The sequence below is a fragment of the Diabrotica virgifera genome, chromosome 3, assembly GCF_917563875.1.
Source record: "Diabrotica virgifera virgifera chromosome 3, PGI_DIABVI_V3a".
Lineage (NCBI taxonomy): Eukaryota > Metazoa > Arthropoda > Insecta > Coleoptera > Chrysomelidae > Diabrotica > Diabrotica virgifera.
Window position 1 is genome coordinate 174,975,821 of NC_065445.1, and position 24,215 is coordinate 175,000,035.

The 24,215-nt window shown below is 35.1% G+C and overlaps 1 protein-coding gene across 1 annotated transcript in view; it reads left to right on the top strand.

Moving 5' to 3' along the window:
- Positions 1-24,215, top strand: part of LOC126881401 (kinesin-like protein KIF19) — a 676,869-nt gene that overhangs the window by 614,473 nt on the left and 38,181 nt on the right. The window contains exon 6 of the mRNA XM_050645662.1: positions 8,058-8,359. Coding sequence (XP_050501619.1) covers positions 8,058-8,359 — 302 coding nt within the window. The remainder of the gene's footprint in view (positions 1-8,057; positions 8,360-24,215) is intronic.

Consider the following 24,215-nt stretch of genomic DNA (forward strand, 5'->3'; position numbering starts at 1 on the left):
TCTAGGTAAAGATATCACTGACAGTGAATTATCTTCCTCCGATGCCTAATTTTCAACTCTATATTACAGTGGAATATTGATGGACTGTTCCATCGTTTACCCATGCTTCAAATCATCCAATCAGAATACTGTCCAGAAATAATTTGCCTACAAGAAACTAACCTTAGTCCAAACACAAGTTACAATTCTAAGCAGTTCAATTGTTTTAGAAACGACAGAAAATCATTTTAGACTTCCCAAATATTTCAGTATTTTTTCTGCTGAACTTTATGCAATACTCAAAGCCCTTGAACATGTCAACAAAAACAAAATATCAAAATGCTTGATCCTAAGTGATTCACTCGGTGCTTTACAAACTTTAAATCATGTGTATCCTAAAAACCCCCTAGAGAAAATGGTAAAATCTGAACTAGAAGAGGCTCAAGAAAATTCCAGACGCATTACCTTCATATGGATCCCATCTCATATTGGTATCGATGGAAACGAAGCAGCAGATCAGTGCGCCCGTAAAGTGTCGGAAAGTGTCGAAACAGAGGTAACGGAGTGTCGAAATCTCGCGAGTGACATAAAATCGTACTTTAGAAATCTAATCACGTGTAAATGGAACCAAGAATGGAAATATTCACAGACATCTTTAAGAACAATCAAGGATAATGTTTACCCGCGGCTATCGAGAATACGAGCCCGAAAACTTCAAACTGTTATCACACGTCTGCGTATAGGTCACACAAGATACACGCACTCTCACCTGTTTACAAGAGACGATCCCCCTAAATGTGAAATTTGTGACGAAATAAATAATGTAAAACATTTTTTAATTGACTGTCCACTTTTTGCAAATGAACGAATTAGATTCAATATTCCTAACAACATCAACAAACTTTTAGGCACAGATGGTTACTATGACAATATCGCAAACTATTTAAAATGTATAGGGCTATATTATAGAATCTAAATTACTGGAAGTTACACCTACACTGTATTCTTAATTTAAGATACATACTGTAATTATAGATAACAATATCGATAATTATTTAAAACTCATAGAATTATATTATAGATTGTAAGTTATTGGAACTGTACTCCTACACTGTATTCCCGCTAATCACCTCTTGGTGGATGCGGTAAATTTCCAATAAAAAAAAAAAAAAAAATAAACATATTTCAGTTTAAAGGAAGAGTTGCAATTATGACGTTTAGGTCTCAGACAAAGACGAGTGAGTATTCATATTAATAATATCGTAGTGTTGATAACTCAATTGGCTAAAAATTTGCACTTGTGTCACTGTTTCCCGAAATGTGCGATATATTAAAAATATTAACTGTTTTTATATAATTTTCTCAAGAGTTTTGTATTTCTCAACCACAGGTAATATTCTTAACAATATTAACTTTGTTGTTGTGACTTTTTTTAAATTTATTTATTACCGTTCTATATTTATGTTTATACTAGTAATAGTCGGTATGATATTTAATCTGTATAATGTTGAGTTCATCAATCTCCTCAATAGTGAAAAAGATTAAATTAACTTCAATAAAATAACTTTATACCGGGATAATAGCCATTTCCTAATTATTACATTGACAGTAGTATGTATCAATGATACATCGACGTACGTTTCATTAAATTTTCGGATTTAACTTGTTTGAAAATGAATCATGACGCATGGGAAAAGATAAAACGGACCTACCATAGTAATCTAATGTTATTGCGTGAATTACAATTACTATATACCCCATACGCAGTTTCTTGCTATTCACCAAATTAAACGTGGATGTGAAAAATGTAATGTAAAATAATTTTATTTTAATTACAGAGACGATGGACAAATTTTTAATACGGAAAAAGCCAGCATCAGAAAGCCAAAGCTCTTCTGAAGTAGAAGAAAATAAGGACGAATACACTAGCGCCGAAAAAAAAATAAAAACAGACAAAGAAAGTTTAAACATTGCCTCTGCTTCGCAATCTAGCAAGAAAATTATAAAACCAGGATCAACAAAAGTACACAAGCGCCAGTACAAAGAAGAGTATTTAAGTTATGGATTTACCTGGACAGGTGACGAAGATAAACCTAATCCGCGGTGTTTGATATGTGGTAAGAATCTTTCAAACGAATCGATGATTCCCAACAAGATGAAAAGACATTTGGAACAAAATCATCAAAGCGTTTCCCAAAAACCGCGCGAGTATTTTCAACGTCTACGTTTTTCCATTCAATCATCCTCAGTTATAATGGAAAAACGAATAAAACTCCCAGATAAGGCACTTTTAGCATCATATAAAGTTTCTGAATTGATTGCCAAAAAACAGAAAGCCCATACTATTGGTGAAGAGCTTATTTTACCGGCATGTAAAGAATAAGTTGCTACAATGTTAGGCCCGGAAGCTGTTGAACAAATATCAAAGGTACCTTTATCAAATGACACAGTCCATCGGCGTATATTAGATATGTCAATCGATATTCAAAGCAATGTTAGGGAGGTATTGGCAAATACACAATTTGGTCTACAACTGGACGAAAGCACGGACATTTCGGGAAAGGCCCAATTGATATCTTTTGTAAGATTTGTGTACGGACCGGAAATTATTGAACAGTTCCTATTCTGTCGTGAATTGGAAACAACAACCACTGGAGCTGATATATTTTCTACTGTTGACACTTTCTTTCAGGATCACGGACTTAAGTGGACGGATTGTATTGCGATATGTACAGATGGTGCTGCTGCAATGACGGGAAATATCAAAGGATTTTTAAGTTTCGCACTAAAGAAAAACCAGTTGATAATAATTACTCATTGCTTTTTACATCGAGAAGCTCTGGTAGTAAAAACTACAGATGGAAGCCAACTGGGTGAAGTTATTCATACAGTTGTTTCTATGATCAACTATATCAAAACTCGTCCGGTGAAATCAAGGGTGTTTGAGAAACTTTGTAAAGACATGGGCGCAGATCATAAAGTCTTGTTATTTCATAGTAAAATTCGTTGGCTTTCGAAAGGAAAAATACTAAACAGAGTTTTAGAACTTAAAGACGAACTACTCGAATTTTTTAAAACAGAAGATGGCCAAAGTGATTTTTGTAAAAATCTTAAAAACCCTCTTTGGTGTGCTAAGTTGGCTTACCTTTCTGACATTTTTAATAAGCTAAATTCTTTGAATGCAACTATGCAAGGACGGAAGGAAACCATAATATCATCAACTGATAAAATAAGTGCGTTCTCCAAAAAACTTACATTCTGGAACTCGATTATAGAAAAAAAAACGATTTGACTGCTTTTCCCGAAACCTCTATAACTTTAATTAATTTGAAATCTGAAGAACAGACTCTACTAAAGGAGAGCATGAAAGAGCACTTATGTAAGTTGCAAGAAGGGTAACTAAATACTTTCCCTCTGTCTTGAGTGCTAACTGTGAATGGTTGATTGCACTTGACGAGAACAACGTAAGCAAGGCAGAATTAACCTGTTCTGAAAAGGAACAGCTTATTGAAGTGTATTCTGACACAGTTTTAAAATCAAAATTTAGAGAAGTAGCTCCGGATGTTTTTTGGATTTCAGTTAAGAATGAATACCCAGAATTAGCAAAGAAAGCAGTATCCCTTTTACTGCCGTTTTCGACCTCGTACTTGTGTGAATCTGCATTTTCTGCGATGAAAAATATAAAATCTAGCTACCGGTCTCGACTACTTGATGTGGACAGCGAGCTGAGAGTGTGTCTGTCTACAATTCGTCCTCGGATAGATATACTTTGCAGAAGTCATCAGGGTCAAATTTCACACTAATTTTATGTATTCTTTCTGTTTTGTTTTTTGCTTGTTATGTTCTTACGAAATAAAAAATAATATGCTTAATATATTCATCTGTACTTACCTACCACTAGCAAAAATTTGTACATATAAGGGTGTCGCGAATCTGTAAGGAGTACGTTAGTGCGTGGCTGAGTAAAAAAGGTTGAGAACCGCTGCTCCAGACCATCCCTTATCCCTTTCCTCACTACAGCACGTTGATGCACGATAGGAGCACAACTATCAGCCAAATGCTCTTCACGTGGGAATACTGGGTAATAGAATTCCAACGTGGTGTATGTGTGTGCATATATAAACTACTCGTCAAAAGTTAGGGATATAGAAAATTCTGTTGAATTTTTATAGTAGATTTTTTCGTGAACAGATTAACGGATTCCGCTAATTTTTTTTAGTATTTTAGACTTTTCTTTAGTATTTACACAGTTATGCAAAGGTTTACTCAAACTTTTTTTTGTACTTATACCGGGTGGAAGAAAAGAAATGTTTTTCTTATGTTAAGTTTGAGACGCCCTGTAGGGAGGACGAGGTACAAATGGGAGTATATATCGAAATCGTATTGTAGTCTTATGTTTTGTGAACATTTTGTTTTTTAAATGTCCCTGATATCTTTAGAAATAAAAAAATAGACGGTTTTGTTATTTAACATGTGTTTTAACCGAAACAAAAGCTTGAGACACCTTGTAGGGAGAAAAAGGCACAAAGGTGAGTATACCTCGATATTTTGTTGTAGTCTCATATTTTGTGAATATTTTATTTTTTTAATTTCTCTGATATCTTTAATAATAAAGAAACTAGACCATATTACTCTTTAATATGTGTTTTAACTGACGACATGAGTCACATCACACATGTGAAACATAGAAAAACACATTAAAGAGTAATACCGTCTAGTTTCTTTGTTATTAAAGATATCAGAGAAATTAAAAAAATAAAATATTCAAAAAATATGACTACAACATAATATCGGGGTATGCTCACCTTTGTGCCTTTTTCTCCGTACAAAGTGTCTGAAACTTTTGTTTCGGTTAAAACACATGTTAAATTACAAAACCGTCTATTTTTTTTGTTTCTAAAGATATCAGGGACATTCAAACAACAGCATGTTCACAAAACGTAGGACTACAATATTATTCTGATGTATACTCACCTTTGTACCTCGTTCTCCCTACAGGGTGTCTCAAACTTAACACAAGAAAAAGATATTTTTTTCTTCCACTCGGTATAAGTACAAAAGATAAGTTTCAGTAAACCTTTGCACAACTGTGTCAATACTAAAGAAAAGGATAAAAAAATAGCGGAATCCGTCTGTTCGCGAAAAAATCAACTATGAAAATCAGCAGAATTTTCTATATCCCCAACTTTTGACGAGCAGTTTATCTAGTTATAATATATTTTTATTATGTTAGTTAAATATATTGTAAACGTCAGTTATAGTTATATATCATAATATATTCTAGTTATGTAATATTATACTTATACGAGTAGTTATATGTAAATATTTTCTGGCTAATTGGTCTTTACCAAAGCCATCAAATTAAATATAAAAAAACGTGGTGTCATAATCAATTTGCAAATCAATCCAGCATGAGGCGCTATATACCTGTTATCTTCTTGTGACTTGTCCGCGGTACTAAAATTGCTTGCTTAGGCCCCAAGTCTCTGCACCGGGCTAAACTCGGTTCAGAGACTTGGTGCTCAAGAACTTGGCCCTACGTGACCGGGTTTTGTGTTTTTTGTTAGTTTTTTTTGGTGGCTTGCGCTGGTTTTGGTTAGTTTTGTTAGTGGTTTTTTGCTATTTTTGGTGGCCGATGCGATTTTTTATGTTTTTTTTTTGTAGATTGTCCTGAAAATAAAATCATCATTAGTATCTAAATATATGAGTCGCGGGCTGGGTCCTACAAAGTGCTGCGTTTATCCTCGTTGAATGGAGTCTTCTTACTTTATTTCTTATTTATTCTCTCTAACTTACTTATTTATTTCTTTATTTATATCTCTCGTGTTTATTTCTTTTATTTCTCTTTCCTTTCTCTCTTACTTCTTTATTTATTTACTTTTCACACTAGTATTTGATTATTAATTTCCTTTATTCTCTCATGTGTTTATATACTTTATTCCACTACTTGTTACTTGGGACGTTTGTGCTTCCATCGGTGGACGCGAGTAAGGGAGCTCGATTCCCTGATGCAGGAGCACCACACTTCGCTATGTGTTATTTATTTGTTATTCGGCCACAGTGGAGGAATTATTCGTCTATGCGTACGCATAAAGCCTACTCAAACGACTCGTGTACTTGGCGAGTAATCGTCACTTGCGTATACTTGCCATGTCGTCTGAGTGGGTTACTCGTACAATTATTTGTCACTCGTTACCACTCGTTCGTCTTCCAACTGTTGTCGGTAAAAATGACCCGAGTCAAAGGGATCACGATTATTCTCACACTTGCGAGGTACATACTTGTAGATACTTGCAGAGGCAGTCAAACGAAATGTATACATAATTGGCATTTACTGCGACTATTCATTTAGACCAGTGCATTTAGCACTAAAAACACCGGAATAAATCGATTTTTAAATACACCACCTAGAGACTTGCTAGTTTTGCATTGTGTTCAGGAAGATGTCAGGAAAAAAGTCTACAATAGAAAAATGGGTGGAAATACCTAATTAATAATTGCTTTTTAAAGTTCGTAACATGTATTAAAAGGTGCGTAAACATGTCAAAATAAGCATATTAATGGCCAAGTTTTGTTACTCGCGAGGTTTTTGAGGTCGCTGAACATGACTACGCTATCAGAACCTAACCCCGGAACACCTGGTGCCCAGGGTCACTGCTAGGACACGTCATCTGGAGGTTCGAGGGAAAACGGCCCTAAATTGATGCAATCGGTTTACTTGGAGGTTTTTGGAGTCGCTGAATACGAATATGCAATCAGAACCGACTCCCGTAGCCCCTGGTGCCCAGTGTCACTGCTGTAGCACGTCATCTTCTAGAGTTTCGAGGGATTTTGGTACTAAATTAATGCAAACGGATTATACGGGGGTTTGGGTGCTGCTGAAAACGAATACTCCATCAGAACCGACCCCCGGAGCACCTTGTGCCCGTAGTCACTTCTAAGGCAAGTCATCTTCTGGGGTTTTTAAGGTTTTCGACACCGAATGAATGCAAATAGATTGAGTAGGCGGTTTTTGGGGTCGCTGAATACGAATACGCCATCAGAACCGACCCCCGACCACCTGGTACACAATGCTAAGGCATGTTATTTTCAGGAGTTTGGATTGTTTTGGGCATCAGGTGCAACGGGGGGTCGGTTTTAATGGCGTGTTTTTGCTCAGCTACACCAAAAAGTCCCTCTGTTTGCATAAATTTAGTGCCGAAAACCCTCTAAACTCTAGATGACGTGCCTTAGCAGTGAACCTGGACACCGGGTGCCCTGATGGTCAGTTCAAAAACTCCCGAGTAACAAAATCTGGCCCTAATACACTTATTTTGACATGTTTATGCACTTTTGGATGAATATCATGCACTTTAAAATGCAACTATGCATTTCCAGCCATTTTTCTATTGTTGACTTTTTTACTGGTGTCATCCTGAACACAATGAAAAAAGTTGTAACTTACTACGTGCTGTATTTAAATATCAATTTATTTTTTCCTAAATGTCCTGGTCTATATATTAGGAATCACACAACTGATTCATTTGTCAAGGTCGTTAAGCCAAATGTTTACGCTCGGGAACTGTACAGGAACTGTACGGGAACTTACACGTCGTGTGAGTGCTTTGTTTGTCATTGCAATCGCAAACTCGTATACTTTCCAAGTAGGCGAATAATTCTGTACTTGCGAAGTTCACGAGTCGTTTGAGGCCGGCGTAACACACAAGCACGAATAGCAACTACGCCTGTCCATCCAGTTGTCGGTTTTGACCCACTTCAAAAGACAAATATTTGGACGCATACAGCGTAGTCGCATAACAAATAGCACATAGCGAACTGTGAGTAAAGAAGTCTTTAAATATATAGAAGTTTATTTACATATAAGTGGTACTTCATTCTGTCAATGAAAACTGTTGAAAAACATTGTTTTGGATGATCGCATTAGTTTATAATATTATTTCTTAAGTTTTATTTTATTTTTATAAAGACCTTACACTAAAGAAGCCAAATATTAAAATAATAAACTGGCATATCTACTTTGTGGAATATGTTTATTTTTTATTTGTTTATAAAATATCTACCTTATGTCCTTTTTATAGATCATGCAATTGCTTCACAAGGGTAACAAGGCAAGAACGATAGAGCCCACTGCTATGAACCAAACATCCTCAAGAAGCCACGCACTTCTTAGTGTCACCGTTAGGCATACGATTCCAGTGAATAAAACTGATCATTTGCGTATCAAGATTAGACAAGGACGTTTATTTATGATTGACTTGGCAGGTTCTGAACGAGCCAATAAGACCAAAAACAGCGGTAAGAGATTGCAAGAAGGTGCTCATATTAATAGATCCTTACTGGCTTTGGGAAATTGCATAAATGCATTAAGTGGGGGAGCAAGGTATGTTATATAATTTATTGTATAAAATATATTTTTAGTTAAATCCTACTTTTATGTAATGTTACGCAGTGGAAAGCTTGCTTTTCAATAGTAATGTTATAAAATAAACTACATAATAATAAACTTAAACTCCATTACCTTAATATTGATTCATGTTGCCCTTATACCCTATATCCAGAATACGTGGAAACAGTTTTACATAAAATAAAATATTGTTCATAAATTACAAACAAATGTAACTAGATAAACTATATAGGGGCGAGTGGGAGAATAGTTGGCTTCTAAGCCACAATTTTAATTTTGACAAAATAAAAGTTAAGCCACTCAGAAGAATTTAGTGAAACAGAATAAATATACTGTATGTATACAAAATAACAGTTTTAAAAAATAAATACAGTAAAATGTTGTTAAATTCGGTTCGTTCAGCTGAGATTTATTTTCACAGATTCAGAGTAGGAAGCATACAACACAAAAATTCCTAACTCACACTCTTAACAGCTCAAATAATCTCTTTCATTAAAAAAATAGAAATTATTAGAAATAGAGGGAGTCTAAACTCATAAAATTTTGTGGAATTTATTTCCTCAAAATATTTTTATTTTGTGCAATAAATAATTTTCTCTTTTGTTATCAGTATATTATATTATGCAGTAAATAATTTATTATTCATTGGCGTAAGATTTATGTTATTTATGTCTGTTTAATATTAATAATATTGGCTATGAGCAGTGTGCTTCGTTGTTTATTAATTTCCAGCCACGTTTAGTGTGTCAAAACGTAATTAACTTCGCAAAAAAATTACTAAAATTACTATACGGTTGTGTCTGAGATTAGCGAGACGACTTCACGATAAAAGAAAGAAGATGCATTTGAGCAACTATTAGACGGAGAGCCGTCGCCGAAAAAAGCTAGTTTTTTCATAGTTGATTACTGTGATTGTGTAGAGAAACCTACTGCGGTCGGTCAAGTGAAAGGTAGAACAGGTGTTACTGATAGCTTATCAAAGTTGCTTACCTGCGGATGTGATGCAGTCCATTTATTAAGGCTGAAAATCATTACACACATTCTAAATTGAATATAAATAAAAGTTATTAAAGTCGGTCAGCAGTATGACGGGACAGAGCTGGTCGGTCGGCCCCAATGAATGTACAAAAAAATTAATGATTGAAATTCATTTACTATACTTTAAATTTTTTGTGGTAGTAGTATTTGATATATGAAACATAAATAAAATGGTCGGTCAATGATTTTATGAGACAACGCCCGTCGGTCAGCAAAAAAAGAAAGAAATAATTCGCGCGCGCGCGTCATCGGCGTGTAGCTAAACATTCCGTATATGTATTTGGCACCTAGGACTTTTCTATTGGTTCTTTGCAGCACGCGGTCATATTTCAACCAATAGGCGGCGAGGTGCCAAACGCGTATACGGAATGTTATTCGGCGCGAAATTCGTACACGGAATGTTAAATATTCGTATACCGAAAAAGATAAGTTTTTATTAGGGTTAGATAAAAGGAGATTGATTAAAATACTTGTTAAAGTATTATTAAATAAAAATAAAACAATACGTAGTATTTGAAATGTTATTTGGTGCGAAATTCATAAATGGTATAGAGTTGAGAGACATTATTTCTTTATTTGACTAAGGTTTCACTTTCGCAGAATGTTTAATGACTTGCACGTGTTGTTTAGTATGTTTAGATATGTGCAGCTATTCAATTCTGTTGAAGTTTAGGACTGTGTGCTACCAGACGAAAATAGTCATTTTTGATCTACGAACATTTAACATTCCGTATATTAATTTCGCACCAAATAACATTCGATATGCTATAATTGTTTTATTTTTATTTAATAATACATTATCAAAACATTTTAAAATCAGCCTTCTTTAACTGACTTTATTAAAAGGTCGTCTTTCTTGGTCTACGAATATGTAATAGTAGGGGAGCCCAAGCGGGGATTTTTGCAGTTACTCGAGCGGGTCCGATTATTATATGGGGAGAAACCTGGTACCCTGCAGATGTACCTCTACCATATATTGGCTCTTAACACAGGGGAGTTCATTAAGGGGGGCCCGAAAATAAAAATCTATCGTTAAAAAAACTCGAAATTGTCAGATTAAGATAAGGTAAGTTAAGTACGTGCAAAAGAGTATATATTTCAAAAATCAGACGATTTGAGCCGGGCGTAAGGAAATGGGTGAGTCCCAAATTTTCACAACAAAAAAGCGAATATTTCGAGAAATGAATGACAGATCAAAAAACTAGAAAATATGTGCTCAATATTTTTTAAAAGTCTTTCGAATGATACCAAAAACGACTTCCCACGGAGAGGTGCGGGGGGTAAATTTAATATTTTAAATACGAATTCCGCGATATTTCGCGAAATGAACATCAGGTCGAAAAAATTGTAAAATACACTATTCAATATTTTTGAAAAATCTATCGAATGGTACTAAACGCGACCCCCCATAGAGGTGGGGTGGGGGTTACTTTAAAATCTTAAATAGGAGCCCCCATTTTTTATTACAGATTTGGATTTCTTGTGTAAAAATAGGTAACTTTTATTCGAAACATTTTTTCGAATTATGGATAGATGGCGATATAGTCGGAAAAAACAATTGTTGGAAATGGAAAATTAAATTAAAAAATGGCAAGCGCCCACTAAAATGGAAAACTTTACTTAACTTTTTTTGGTTTTAGGACCTACTCTTCACAACCCAATAGGTCTCCATAACGCTCGAGTGACTGCACATTTAGCATACTTTGCTCCCCTACCATAACATTCCGCATATGAATTTCGCACCAAATAACATTCTAAATACTATAATTGTTTTATTTTTATTTAATAATACATTAACAAAACATTTTAAAAGCAGTCTTCTTTAACTGACTTCAATAAAAAGTGGTCTTTCTTGGTCTACTTATATTTAACATTCCGCATATGAATTTCCCACCAAATAACTTTCCAAATACTATAATTGTTTTATTTTTATTTATTAATGCATTAAAAAATATTCTAAAATCAATTTCCTTTTAACTGACTAACAAAAAGTTGTCTTTTCAGTCTACGAATATTTAACATTCCGTATATGAATTTCGCACCGAATAACATTCCGTATATGTGTTTGGCACCTCGCCGCCTATTGGTTGAAATATGACCGCGTGCCGCAAGGAACCAATAGAAAACTCCTAGCTGCCAAATACATATACGGAATGTTTAGATGCCATCGGCGTTGCAGGCGGCGGCTTACTTTTTCTTTACTATCAGCAACTGAAGTATTTTTAAATTATATTTAAAATGCGATTTCTACATTTTTTAAAGGACCCCACAACACTCCTTATGGAAAAGTGGTCCCGGTCAAATTTAACGAAACTTTGGTCAATGATAGTTTTCAGTGAGTAGATTAAAAAAGTCCAGGGCACCTAGGTCTCAAAAACTATTATTCTAGAGCTACAGTCTTCTGAAATTCTTAAATTCACGAGGTTAAGTGCACGAATTCACGCTCAAGTGAATGAAAATATCTGTTATTAACAGAAGAAAGACTTATTTTCTTCATGCATGTTTGCGTGTTGCATATGAACTCGTGGTTAAAAATAGATGCATCGTATTTTAGTGTTCAGAAAACCTCTGAAAGTATTCAGAAAACTGAAGAGGTGCGATATAAAATGTGTTGCTGTAGCGACATTGGAATTATCATGTTTTCATGAACGGTTAAGGCTTATCCAGTTACCAGCATAGCTGCAGTTCCGCCTTATCTTTAGAAAACTACTGAACAGTGGCGGATCTAGGGGGAATAGGGTAATTCCCCCCGTAACACGGTCCATAATTAAAGAAAAAATTGTTGAAACATAAAAAAATATATTAGGTGACATGAAACGTACTACACAGAGACAAATTCAACCCAATTAACTCGACAGTTAGGAAAATTCGGGCAATATATTGCACGTGTTATTATCTGTCTTGTAGTTTGGGTTTATCTATTTTATGTATTTAGGGGTTGGTGTTTTATTGGAAGTCGCCCCCTCTTCCAAGGCAAATGTTCCGCCACTGCTACTGAAGCGCCTTCAGAAAATTGAGGAACTACCACAATAAGTGCTACTAGAGCAGAACAAGAGATCTCAGGTTTTCACGCATGCAGAATAGAGCGCCTCTAAAAATAATTAGATATGCCGACGAAGCAGTAGTTTTTGTAAATAGCTTAGGTGATTTGCAAGAAATAATCTCCAGCATATACATATGTACGTACATGGTAGTAGATAAACGCGAAATATTAATTACAATCTTCTATGATAAAATCGGGTTTATGTCATCTTCGACTATCTGTACGGTAAGATTTTGCTGATTTCGGTTAGATGCATCATATGTATGTCGTGTTAACTAACGAACTATCAGGATACTTAGTAGCAATGGCGGAACATTTGCCTTGGGGGAGGGGGGCGACTTCCAATAAAACACCAACCTCAAAATATATAAAAATAGATAAACCCAAATTACATAAAAGACATAGGTAATAACATCTGCAATAAGTTCCCTTTACTTTCCTAACTGTGGAGTTAATGGGGTTGAATTTGTCTATCTGTATTAAGTTGCATGTAAGCTAACATATTTCAACGTGTGATATTGTGTTTTAACATTTTTTTCTTTATATTATTCTAAAATATAGTGTAATTTATTATTCTAAATAGGAAAGTAGCCACAATTTAACTTAAAAAATAATTTTATTGACGTTTCGACTCTTTCACCTTGGACGTCTTTTCTAATTTTTTCTAATTTTTTCATTTTTTCTTTAATTCTGGACCGTGTTACGGGGGAAATTCCCTATATCCCCCTAAATTGGTCACTGTTCAGTAGTTTTCTAAAGATAAGGTGAAACTGCAGTTGTGTTGGAATTAGATAAGTGTGAAGCATTCATAAAAACATGATAATTGTTATGTCACTCTACCAGCACATTTTCTATCGCACTTCTTCAGTTTTCTGAGGACTTTTCGGAGGTTTTCTGAAGACCAAAATACGATGCATTTATTGTTGACCACGAATTTATATGCAACACGCAAATATGCATGAAGCAAATGAGTCTGTTTTCTTTCAGTAATAGATATTTTCATTCACTTGACCGTAAATTAGTGCACTTAACGTAAACCGAGTACCTGACTTTAAGAAGTTCATAAGGCTGTAGCTCGAGAATAATAGTTTTTCACACCTAGGGCCATGGACTTTTTTAATCTACTCACCGAGGACTATCATTGACCAAAGTTTCGTTAAATTTTACCGGGACCACTTTTTCATAAGGAGTGTAAAATATATAAAAAATAAATTATATATAAATAAAAATAAATATAAATTGTTGGAATAAGAATATAAACGCAAGTATACTCATATGTAAAAACGTATATTATCTATTATAATAATATCGAACGTTTATTATAGAAAAAATATTTATCAACTATAATATTTAAATAAATTAATCTCTGTCAGAAAAATCTTCCTTCACATCCTCAAACTCATTAACGTTGCTTTCACGATCGAACGTGTCCAGCTCTGTCGTTTCCGATTGATTTTCGGATAGGGAATCAAAAAAAAATTATTTATTTTTTATAGTTATATTATTTAACTGTTAATTATAGCACAACAATACAATACAAAAAGTTGATTCTACAAGAGACTCAATTTTTACACATAGACCGAACAATATTTTTTGATACAGGGGGTGGAAGTGCGATTGAAATACGCGAAGTGTGCATAACAGGGCATTTTACGCATACTGCATCAAAATAGTTATTTATGAAACAGTTCGCAAATCTTTTTGCGAACGCACGCGATGTTTAGAGCACGAGCGACAACGGAGCGAGTGCTATACATCGCGTAAGTTCGCAAAAAGTACTTCACGCACAGTTTCATACAATATTTTATCTATGATGAACAAATAAAAAAACTGTAACTGTTCGTCACTGGAATTTATTTCTATTCTACAATTTTTAGAACTTTGACACTTAACAATTCTAACTTCTTTCAAACCAAAAAACTGTCAAAACTTTTGTCGTAATTTATTGTTCATTATGTCATCACCATGTCAACGCGAAAGTTAAGGATATTTGATTATATGAAAGTGTGTCAAAAACAGTGCGAAAAAGTTAGTCCCATTTAAAATACATTGTTACTTCACGCACACTTTAAACACTTCACGCACTGCTATCTATAATGACAGTTTTCACAAACTAAAAACTTATACATAATTTGACATAGAGTAGATAAAATATGTATTTTTTAAATTAATAGTATTACTTTCATACTTGAATTTTCTGGCGAAGGTTGAATACCGACGGTCTTGATTAATTGCGGTAATTGGTTGCCCTTAGGACAATAAAGTTCATACTTTTCTCCAATTATTTTCCACCCGTGATCGGTTGGACACAATTTAGTTATAACTTTTCGGTGAGCATTGCGCCAAATATTTGCAATGTAGGCTCTTAAAAATTCTTTCATTAACTCGCAACTAGATGGTGGCATACTCGATCCATCGAAGTTTTTAATATTTATTTTATTTCATTTTTATTTAAAGCAATTGTTTACGGTACTCGAACATTTGTACCTAAATCTTCGAGAACAAAACAAATCGTGCCTCGTTCACCGATTTTAATTTCTTCATGCCGTATAAATTACAAACAAATCGTTGTATTTTTTAAAATACGTACCTAATCTTTATTGTTTTCGATTAAGTACCTGAGATCGGCAAAAGCTTTTTCCAATTCTGCGCTCTGGCGAACCAATTGCAAGGGTCTTTCTGCCTTTTTTTTATAAAAGGCCGGGTTAAAGTCACACCCAGTAAAAGCGTGCAATCCTGGCAAAGCCTCACACATTGAATTTCCAAATTCTTTGTACACTTTATTAGCGTCAATTATTCTTTGATGGTTTCCAGTGCCAACTTCTATCCAAATCTTCGAAGAGCTTAATAATTTATTCATATTTCCTAGCATTCTAACCAGGATATCAGTGTCCGAACTTCTGATTAAAATATTGCAATCATGAAAAATTATTTCTGTGTCAGCTTCCTCGTGTGCTGGACAGGTAAAATTTTCCTCGATGGTGTTTATGATTGTTCTATCGTAAACGATTTATATGCCTAAGTACGGCGCTAATTCGTCATTAAACTAATGATCAATAGGAAATTTCACAAATGCCTCTTTAAATTTAATATTTTTAAATTCTTTTGAAAGATCACGTATATTATTAATATTACTGAAAATTACTATAAACCATATTTTAAAATATAATTTAAAAACATTTCAGTTGCTTATGGTAAAAAAACAAGCCGCCGCGCCGCCTGCAACGCCGATGGCGCGCGCGAACTATTTCTCTTTTTTTGCTAATCGACGGGCATTGTCCCATAAAATCGTTGACCGACAATAATTTTATTTATGTTTCATATACGCTGTGAGCTCGTACGTAGAGGGGATATTTACAAATTCGCGAGCGCCAGTAGTGGCAAGTCTGTAAACGTTTACCGGAAATTTGACATAAATGTCAAAGTGATTAATTTAAAATTAAAATTAAATACATTAATTATAAAAAAATATTAGTTGGTTAAAGCTGTGGTATATATTTTTACCTTAAATATACTTACGTTTAAATACTGAATTTAAGTTTTTTTAATGTTTCGTAATATGTAATTACAAATTAATCTATTAATCTTAGCGCCATCTACACGATAATTGTGAAAGTAAGAAATTTATATTTTATCAATAGAACGTCAAATTGATTAGCAAAATCTTAAAAAAAATCGATTACAATTTAATTACTTTTTTGCGTTGTAAATATTAAGCGATAACAATTAAATAATAAATTTAAAAATTACCGGTGAAAGTTGAATTAGTAATCCGCCAGGAGCGACACCAGCGAAGCTCAGAGCGTACAACAAATACTACTTCCACAAAAGTTTTGAAGTATAGTAAATTAATTTCAATCATAAATTTTTTTTCTACATTCATTGGGTCCGATCGACCGGCTCTGTCCCGTCATACAGCTGACCGAGTATAATAAATTTTATTTATAACAAAATCAATGGGAAAGTTCCAGTAGCTGGCTGTATACCACAATTAAAAATCATACAGAACAAGTAAAAACTTCGTTTGTGTAATGGTATAAAAAGTTTATTGAAAAACTATTAAAAAGTCATCCAAAAAGATTGGCAAAACGTTTTCAATCTAGATCAGATCATCTTCAGTGCCTAGAACGAAGTATTTCCACGTTAGAATGAATACAAAAGGTTAGAATGAATACAATAAGTGTTCTGTAACAGAGAGTTGCCTTTTAGACTTTTACAATAGAATCTAATTTTATTATAATTTAAATTCCACTTTAATACAGTTATTAACATCCATTCAGCTTAACTGATAATTTAAATTTAAATTCATAACCAAAAATTGACTACCTGTCTTGTCATGTCACTTCAGTCTGATAAATAGATTGTCATCTCCTATATTCTTGTTGGTCTGTGTCCATCTAACTGGCAAGTACCACACGTTACCATCGAGCAGTGAATCATGTTGCCCTTTGAGCACTCTTAAATTTTATCGCTTAACATCGACTTAGAGTCGCCACTAACATCATCTTTTAAAAACGTAAATCATATTTCTCGATGCCACCTATTCTACAAGGTTGCTAGTTTCATGTACTAAGCAGAACGTAAGTATATTCCACAGTTTTTCTTTAACTAGTCATAATTTTAACCTTTTGTATTCATTCTAACGTGAAAATACTTCGTTCTAGGCACTGAAGATGATCTGATCTAGATTGAAAACGTTTTGCCAATCATTTTGGATGATTTTTTAATAGTTTTTCAATAAACTTTTTATACCATTATACAAACGAAGTTTTACTTGTTCTTTATGAAATTTTATTTATATTCAATTTAGAATGTGTGTAAATATTTTCAGCCTTAGCAAATGTATTGCATTACGTTCGCAGGTAAGCAACTTTGATAAGCTATCATTAACACCTGTTCTACGTTTCGCTTCACCGACCGCAGTATGTTTCTCTACACAATCACAGTAATCAACTGTGAAAAAACTAGCTTTAGTAAATTCAGAGAGATTTTTCAGCGCTGCCTTTTGGACTATATGTATTATGGGTAATTTTGTGCGTGTATATAAAATTCTATATACAAATAGAAAACACGATCAAAGTTTTTAAATATTAATTTTTTCTACAGGTCCATGTAAATTTGATATTTGTACCCCATAGCGGCGCCAGCTTCTTTACACGCGTGTGTTTTATATTGCACATAGAAAAACATTATTTTTTATTTGAGCAGTATTCGTTTTTACCATTGGTAGGTTGCTAACCTTGCCATCACCCTCCACATTTTATTCGGGGTTGGGACTGGCTGTGGTAACTGCAGAGGTAAACGATACATTCCGCAATTACCGTAGGCAGTATATTATAATACCGCCAGAAAATTTAACTCGTCAATTTCCCCAAAAAATGATGGTTATAACAGCAAATCGGATAAGATGTAAATTAGAGCTGGAAGGTCAGATAATACAACTAGTGACGGAGTTTAAATATCTTGGCATGACAGTATCTAGCTACGAAAAGATCAAAACAGAAGTGGAAGATTAAATCACAGCCGCAGGTTGCCTGAATGGAACAATGTGAAGAAATAAAAATATCGGAAAGGAAATGAAAGGCAGAATTTACAAAACAGTCGTCAGACCAATAATGACATACGCGGCAGAAACACGACCTGGCACAGAGAGGAAAAAAGATTGCTAGAAACATTGTAGGTCTGGATCCCACGTATGAAAAAAAAGTTGATTAATAGTAAGCTGAAAATTTTTTAATAGCTTAAGAGTGTCTATTCGGACAAACTTTGATGTATGGGAACACTGGAACAGGGGAAGTGTTAATTGTGGAACAGGTTAAAAATTTGGAACGTCAGACTACGAAAACGTCCCATGTATTTTGTCGGACAGAACTTCCAATTAATTTGTGACCCTTTCATTAAACTGTCCTGCAAAAATCAGACTGCTATTTATCAACAACTGGTCAATTTAATGAGTGGAACACGTAGAACATGTCAAATTACAGGAATTATAACAGGTGACAAATAGCAGTCTGATTTTTGCATGAGAGTTTAATGAAAGGGTAACAAATCAATTGGAAGTTCTGTCCTACAAAATACATGGGACGTTTTCGTGGTCTGACGTTCCAAATTTTTAACCTGTTCCACAATTAAAACTTTCCCTGTTCAAGTGTTTCCATACATCAAAGTTTGTCCGACTAGACACCCTTAAGCTATTAACAAATTTTCAGCTTACTATTAATCAACTTTTTTTTCATACGCAGGATCCAGACCTATTAGAGATGAAAACCCTTCGAAAAATTGATGGAAAATTCGTAAGACACTATGAAACAGAGCTAGAAGTACAGATGTACGACGGAGATGCATGGTGAACATTAATAACTGGGTAAGAAACAGGAAAGTAAAATGGAATGACCACATACATAAGTCGAATGACAACAAATACAGTAGTAAAGACGGCAAGAGACGGTTCCCAATAGAGAGAAGATCAGTGGAAAGACCTCGAAAACGATAGAATGGCTATTTATTGGAGGCACATTAAAAACAGACAGACCTATGTCAATATAAAAAGAAGAAGAACAATAAGAAGAAAAAGACATACCAAAACAGTGCGAAAGTTCGTTGCTAATTATTATTAGTTTCAATTTCAAGTTATTTATTAGTTTCTTTATATTATTAGTTTCAATTCCTCATCTCACTAATTATTGATTCCTTTGAGAAAGGTAAATTTTCAGAGTGCCTGAAGACAGCCATCATTATTCCTCTTCATAAGGGTGGTGAAATATCTAATATCTGCAATTATAGACCTATTGCACTACTACCGGTACTCTCCAAAATTATTGAGAGACTCATAAAAGCCCGACGTATGTCCTTTCTAGTTGAAAACAACATTTTATCACAAAATCAGCTCGGCTTTTTAAATAATAAATGCACCACTGATGCCATCTTTTCTGTACTACATGAGGTTTATCAAGCACTGAACCATAATCTTCACACTGCCACCGTTTTTTGTGACTACGCCAAAGCTTTTGATTGTGTAAATCATAACATTTTGATAAAAAAACTAAATTTCTACGGAATTCGAGGTATTTCTTTAGATTGGTTCCAATCTTACTTGGATGATAGGAAACAGCTGGTTAGAGCAAATGATACAGACTCTAGTCTCAAAAACATGGTATGTGGGGTACCTCAAGGTTCAGTATTGGGTCCTCTACTTTTCCTTATCTTTATTAATGACATCACTAGTTTAAAAATCGATGGAAAAATCTTTCTTTTTGCTGATGATACCAGTATCACTTGGAGCAACTCAAATATTGCAACTTTTCATGCTACTATAACTTCTGATCTACTGACAATAAAAACCTGATCTGACTCTAATTTACTTTTGTTTAACGTAGATAAAACAGTAGCATTGTCTTATAAAGGAGCTCTTCAACCCTTACCTTTTAATAACAGCCAGATCAGTACCGTTGATTCTGTAAAATTTCTTGGTATTTTTTTAGACAGCAACCTTAAATGGTCCCACCATATCGATTTGTTAAGGAATAAACTATCCTCAGCTTGCTATGCTATAAGATCTGTTTCGAATGAACCCATTTTAGCATCTTCCAAAATAACATATTTTTCTTTGTTCGAGTCACATCTTCGTTATGGTCTTCCTTTTTGGGGTTCTGGTACAGCTGCCTAATTCGATGTTATTTTTAAATTACAAAAAAGAGCAATTAGATATCTGTTTGGACTCAGAAGGACAACACATTGCAGAAGTTACTTCAAAGATCACGGAATTTTAACCCTTCCATCTTTGTATATTTTAGAAACTGTTTGCTTAATTCGTAAATATCTACATGTCTTTCCACCAAGACCTAATCATGACTACTTCACGAGGAATTCTACGTTTGACGTCTATATGCCGACCCCGTCCTCTGAGTTAGTAAAGAAATCTATATTATATTCCGCAAAAAAACTTTACAAACATCTCCCTCTACAACTTAAATCTGCAGCATCTTTCCCCAAATTCCGTAAACTGACAAAAGCCTACCTATCTGAAAGACCATATTATTCAGTAGAAGATTTTCTTAATCAATAACTAAGAAATTACAGTACCCTTTGCACAAGTAGTATTTTTATTATCATTTTTTTGTCTATATTTGGGTGTCATATGCAGCAGCTTAGCTTTTAAACTTATTAATTACTAGGTAGACTATGCATTTGCAATTTACTTAAATTTTGCAATTGATTATTTCTGTTTAACTTCAGATTTTGGCTGTTTAACTTATCAGATTTAGCCATACGGCTCACACTCCCTCTAAGGGGAAAATTGACTCATCCCAGATACCTACGGTATAAAAAGGATTGAGCTCTGGTGGGACTCTTTCCGTGTTATCGAGCCCTAGGTGACTTGGAATGCAGGTGTATCTCCCAAAAATTTTCGTACACTTCTGGCCGTGGCGAGTAGTACAGCTTTCTGCATGGTCTTATAAAGATGTTCATTCAGACCCAGCTTTTTGATGCTTTCGAGGAGGGTCTTCGGAATGACTCCAGTAGTAGACATGATAATCGGTATCGTCTGGGTACTTTGCATTCTCCATTGCCTTCGTATTTGAATTTCCAGATCTCTGTACTTGGCGATCTTTTCAGTAAATTTACTACGTAGATTATTGTTGTTAGGTATCGCCACATCAATTAGTGTTGTTTGTTTTGTTAATTTATTAACTAGTACAAGATCTGGTCTATTATGTGCCACTGCTTGGTCTGTGAGCACAGTGCGGTCCCAGTATAGCTTGTAGTTGCCATCCTCAAGCATACTCTCAGGGACGTATTGATAATAAGGGAGATGGTCCGTTTGGAGAAGTCCCAACTTGATAGCTATCTCCTGATGAAGGATTTTTCCCACTGCGTCATGCCGTTCCTTGTATTCAGTTGCAGCAAATGCCTGGCAGCCCCCTGTAATATGTTGGATGGTTTCTTGGGCTTGACATCCATATCGGCATCTGTCGTTTTGAACCTGAGGGTCTTTGACGATATATTTCAGGTAATTTCTGGTTGGTATAACCTGATCCTGAATAGCCAGTAATGAACCCTCCGTTTCAGGGAACATCTTTCCTGATGTCAACCAATAGTTCGACGCTGTATTGTCGACATAGTCTTGGCTGACCTCATTGGGATGTCGCCCGTGCAGAGGTTTACCCATCCAGGTGCGTATTTTTTCGTCTTTAGTGAGGTGGTTTATGCGCATTTCTGGTTCCCTCAGTTTGATCGGTGTTGTGTCATCTACTGCGCAAATGGCGCGGTGTAGAGTAGATGTCTCAGCCTGCATCTGAAAATAATTTCTTAAATTAGCAATTTGTTTATCTAATTGCTCACCTATATCCATAAGTCCTCTTCCTCCTAGATTCCGTGGTAATGTTGTTCTTTCTACTGCACTTTTAGGATGGTGTTTTTGTGCCTTTGTGAGGTGTGTTCTTACTTTTCGCTGAAGATTCTCTATGTCCGTTTTTGTCCACTTAACAATGCCAAACGAATAGCTAAGCGCGGAACATGCGTAGGTGTTTAGTGCCTTAAACAAATTTCTACTGTTAAGTTGTGAGCGAAGCAACTGTTTTAACCTTCGTATAAACTCTGTAGTTATCTCTGTTTTCATTTGTTTATGGTCAATTTTCCGCGCTTGCTTTACTCCAAGATATTTATACATATCGTTTTCACCCATTGCCTCGATGTTCTGGCCATTTTGCATATCGAATCCTCCGGGCTGTACTTTTCCTCTGACTATATTTAAAATACGGTACTTGTCTAGTCCGAAGTGCATAGTAATATCATTAGAAAAAGTTTCTACAGTTTTCAGCATCTCATCGAGTTGGTTTCGAGTGGAAGCCATTAATTTCAAATCATCCATGTACAATAAATGATTAAGCTTCGCCACCACATTGTTGTTATTTTTGATGCTAAAACCTGCATCTGTGGAGTTCAATAGCTGAGATAGTGGGTTCATAGCAAGACAGAACCACAGAGGACTCAACGAATCTCCTTGAAACAGGCCCCGGCTGATTGCGATATTTTCAGTTTCGATGTTAATTTCACCAGGTATTTGAAGGTGAATTCTAGTTTTCCACTCAGTCATTATATGCTCTAAAAAGGTCACTATATTATCATCGACTTTATATATTCTCAATATATCTATAAGCCATTCATGCGGCACTGAATCAAAGGCCTTCTTGTAATCAATGAAGGCAGTAAAAAGATTCCTCTTTTTGGAATATGCCTGGTTAGAAATTACTGAGTCGATGATGAGTTGTTCTTTGCATCCCATGGAACCCTTAGCGCATCCTTTCTGTTGAGGTTCTATGATATTGTTCAGAGCACAGTGTTGGTAGATACGCCGGGCTACACAGGATGTGACCAATTTGTACAAAGTTGGAAGACAAGTAATTGGGCTGTATTTGGCTGGATCTTGGGTGTCATTTTGATCCTTCGGTATTAAATAAGTGGTACCCTGAGTTAGGAATGCTGGTATATCCTGCGGATTAGAAATAACATGATTAATTAATGTTGATAAGCATTCATGAACACTCCAAAACTTCTTGAGCCAAAAGTTTTGAACTCCATCGGGTCCAGGAGATTTCCAGTTATGAAGGTCTTTGATGATATTTGAGACTTCTTCAGTAGTGAAGGGTACGTAAAGGGTAGTAATGTAATGTTGGCAGTTCTGTGTCGTATCTTCTATCCATCCAGCATTGTTGTTAAGAGCAGCTGGTGTGGAAAGTTGATTTCCCCAAAACTCATGAATTTCTTCTTGGCTTGGGTAAGTCTTATCGACACGTTCTACAGTGGAATTGAGTTTTCGATAGAACGCCTTCTCAGAACTCTCAAAAAGAGCATTGTCGCTTTTGCGGTTGTTACTAACTTTGTACCTCCTTAGTCGCCCTGAATATACGGAGAGTTTTTGTTTTAATGTATCCAGACACTGATGGGCTGTGTTGTTTTCTGGATCATATCTTGAGTGTCTTGCGGTACTCAGCATTATTTCTTCAGCTCTCCTGATGACTTTTCTACTTGTTACACCTCGTATGTATTCTGTGACTATACCAATATCCTTACGTAGTAATTCAATCTTTCCGAGCAGCCTTTTTTCCCAAGGTGCAATTCTGTTACAAGTTCTTTCGTTATTAGTACCCCGTCGTGTTCTGATCTTAACGCCCATTACATTAGCAATTGCTGTTGCTGCACAGTAGATTAGCATGTGCAAATATTCTAATGTGTGGGCTTCTGCGACATAATTGGGTAGGACTTCAGTGTTCACAATTTGTAACAGCGCACCTAGTTTCTTACAAGAGTTTATTCGTGGTAGCGGTGGTCTGCTAAGTGGGTTTGTTCCATTAAACTCCTGTACCGCACGTGCCATTTCGCTTACTAGATTATCACCTAACTCGTTGTTTTCCTGCTCTGTATTGTCAGGTTGAGTTTCTTGTATGGCAAGCTCAGGAATCTGCTCATGAACTTCAACAGGGACTTGATCTTCAATTACAACATCGTTCTGAATCTCCCGTTCGACTTCGCTTCTGATGGTATTGCGTCTAGCCTCTGGGATAAGGTTGTTTCTTATGATTACCCGGTATTGGTCTGATACTCGTTGCTCCGATACTTGAATATCTGGGTATGTCCTGCAAAATTCGGCATACAGCTGTTGTCGGTAGCCGATTGTTTCTGTTTAACTTTATTATTATTGTTATTATTGTGAATATATTGACGATTTATATAATTTTAGTAAATTGGATT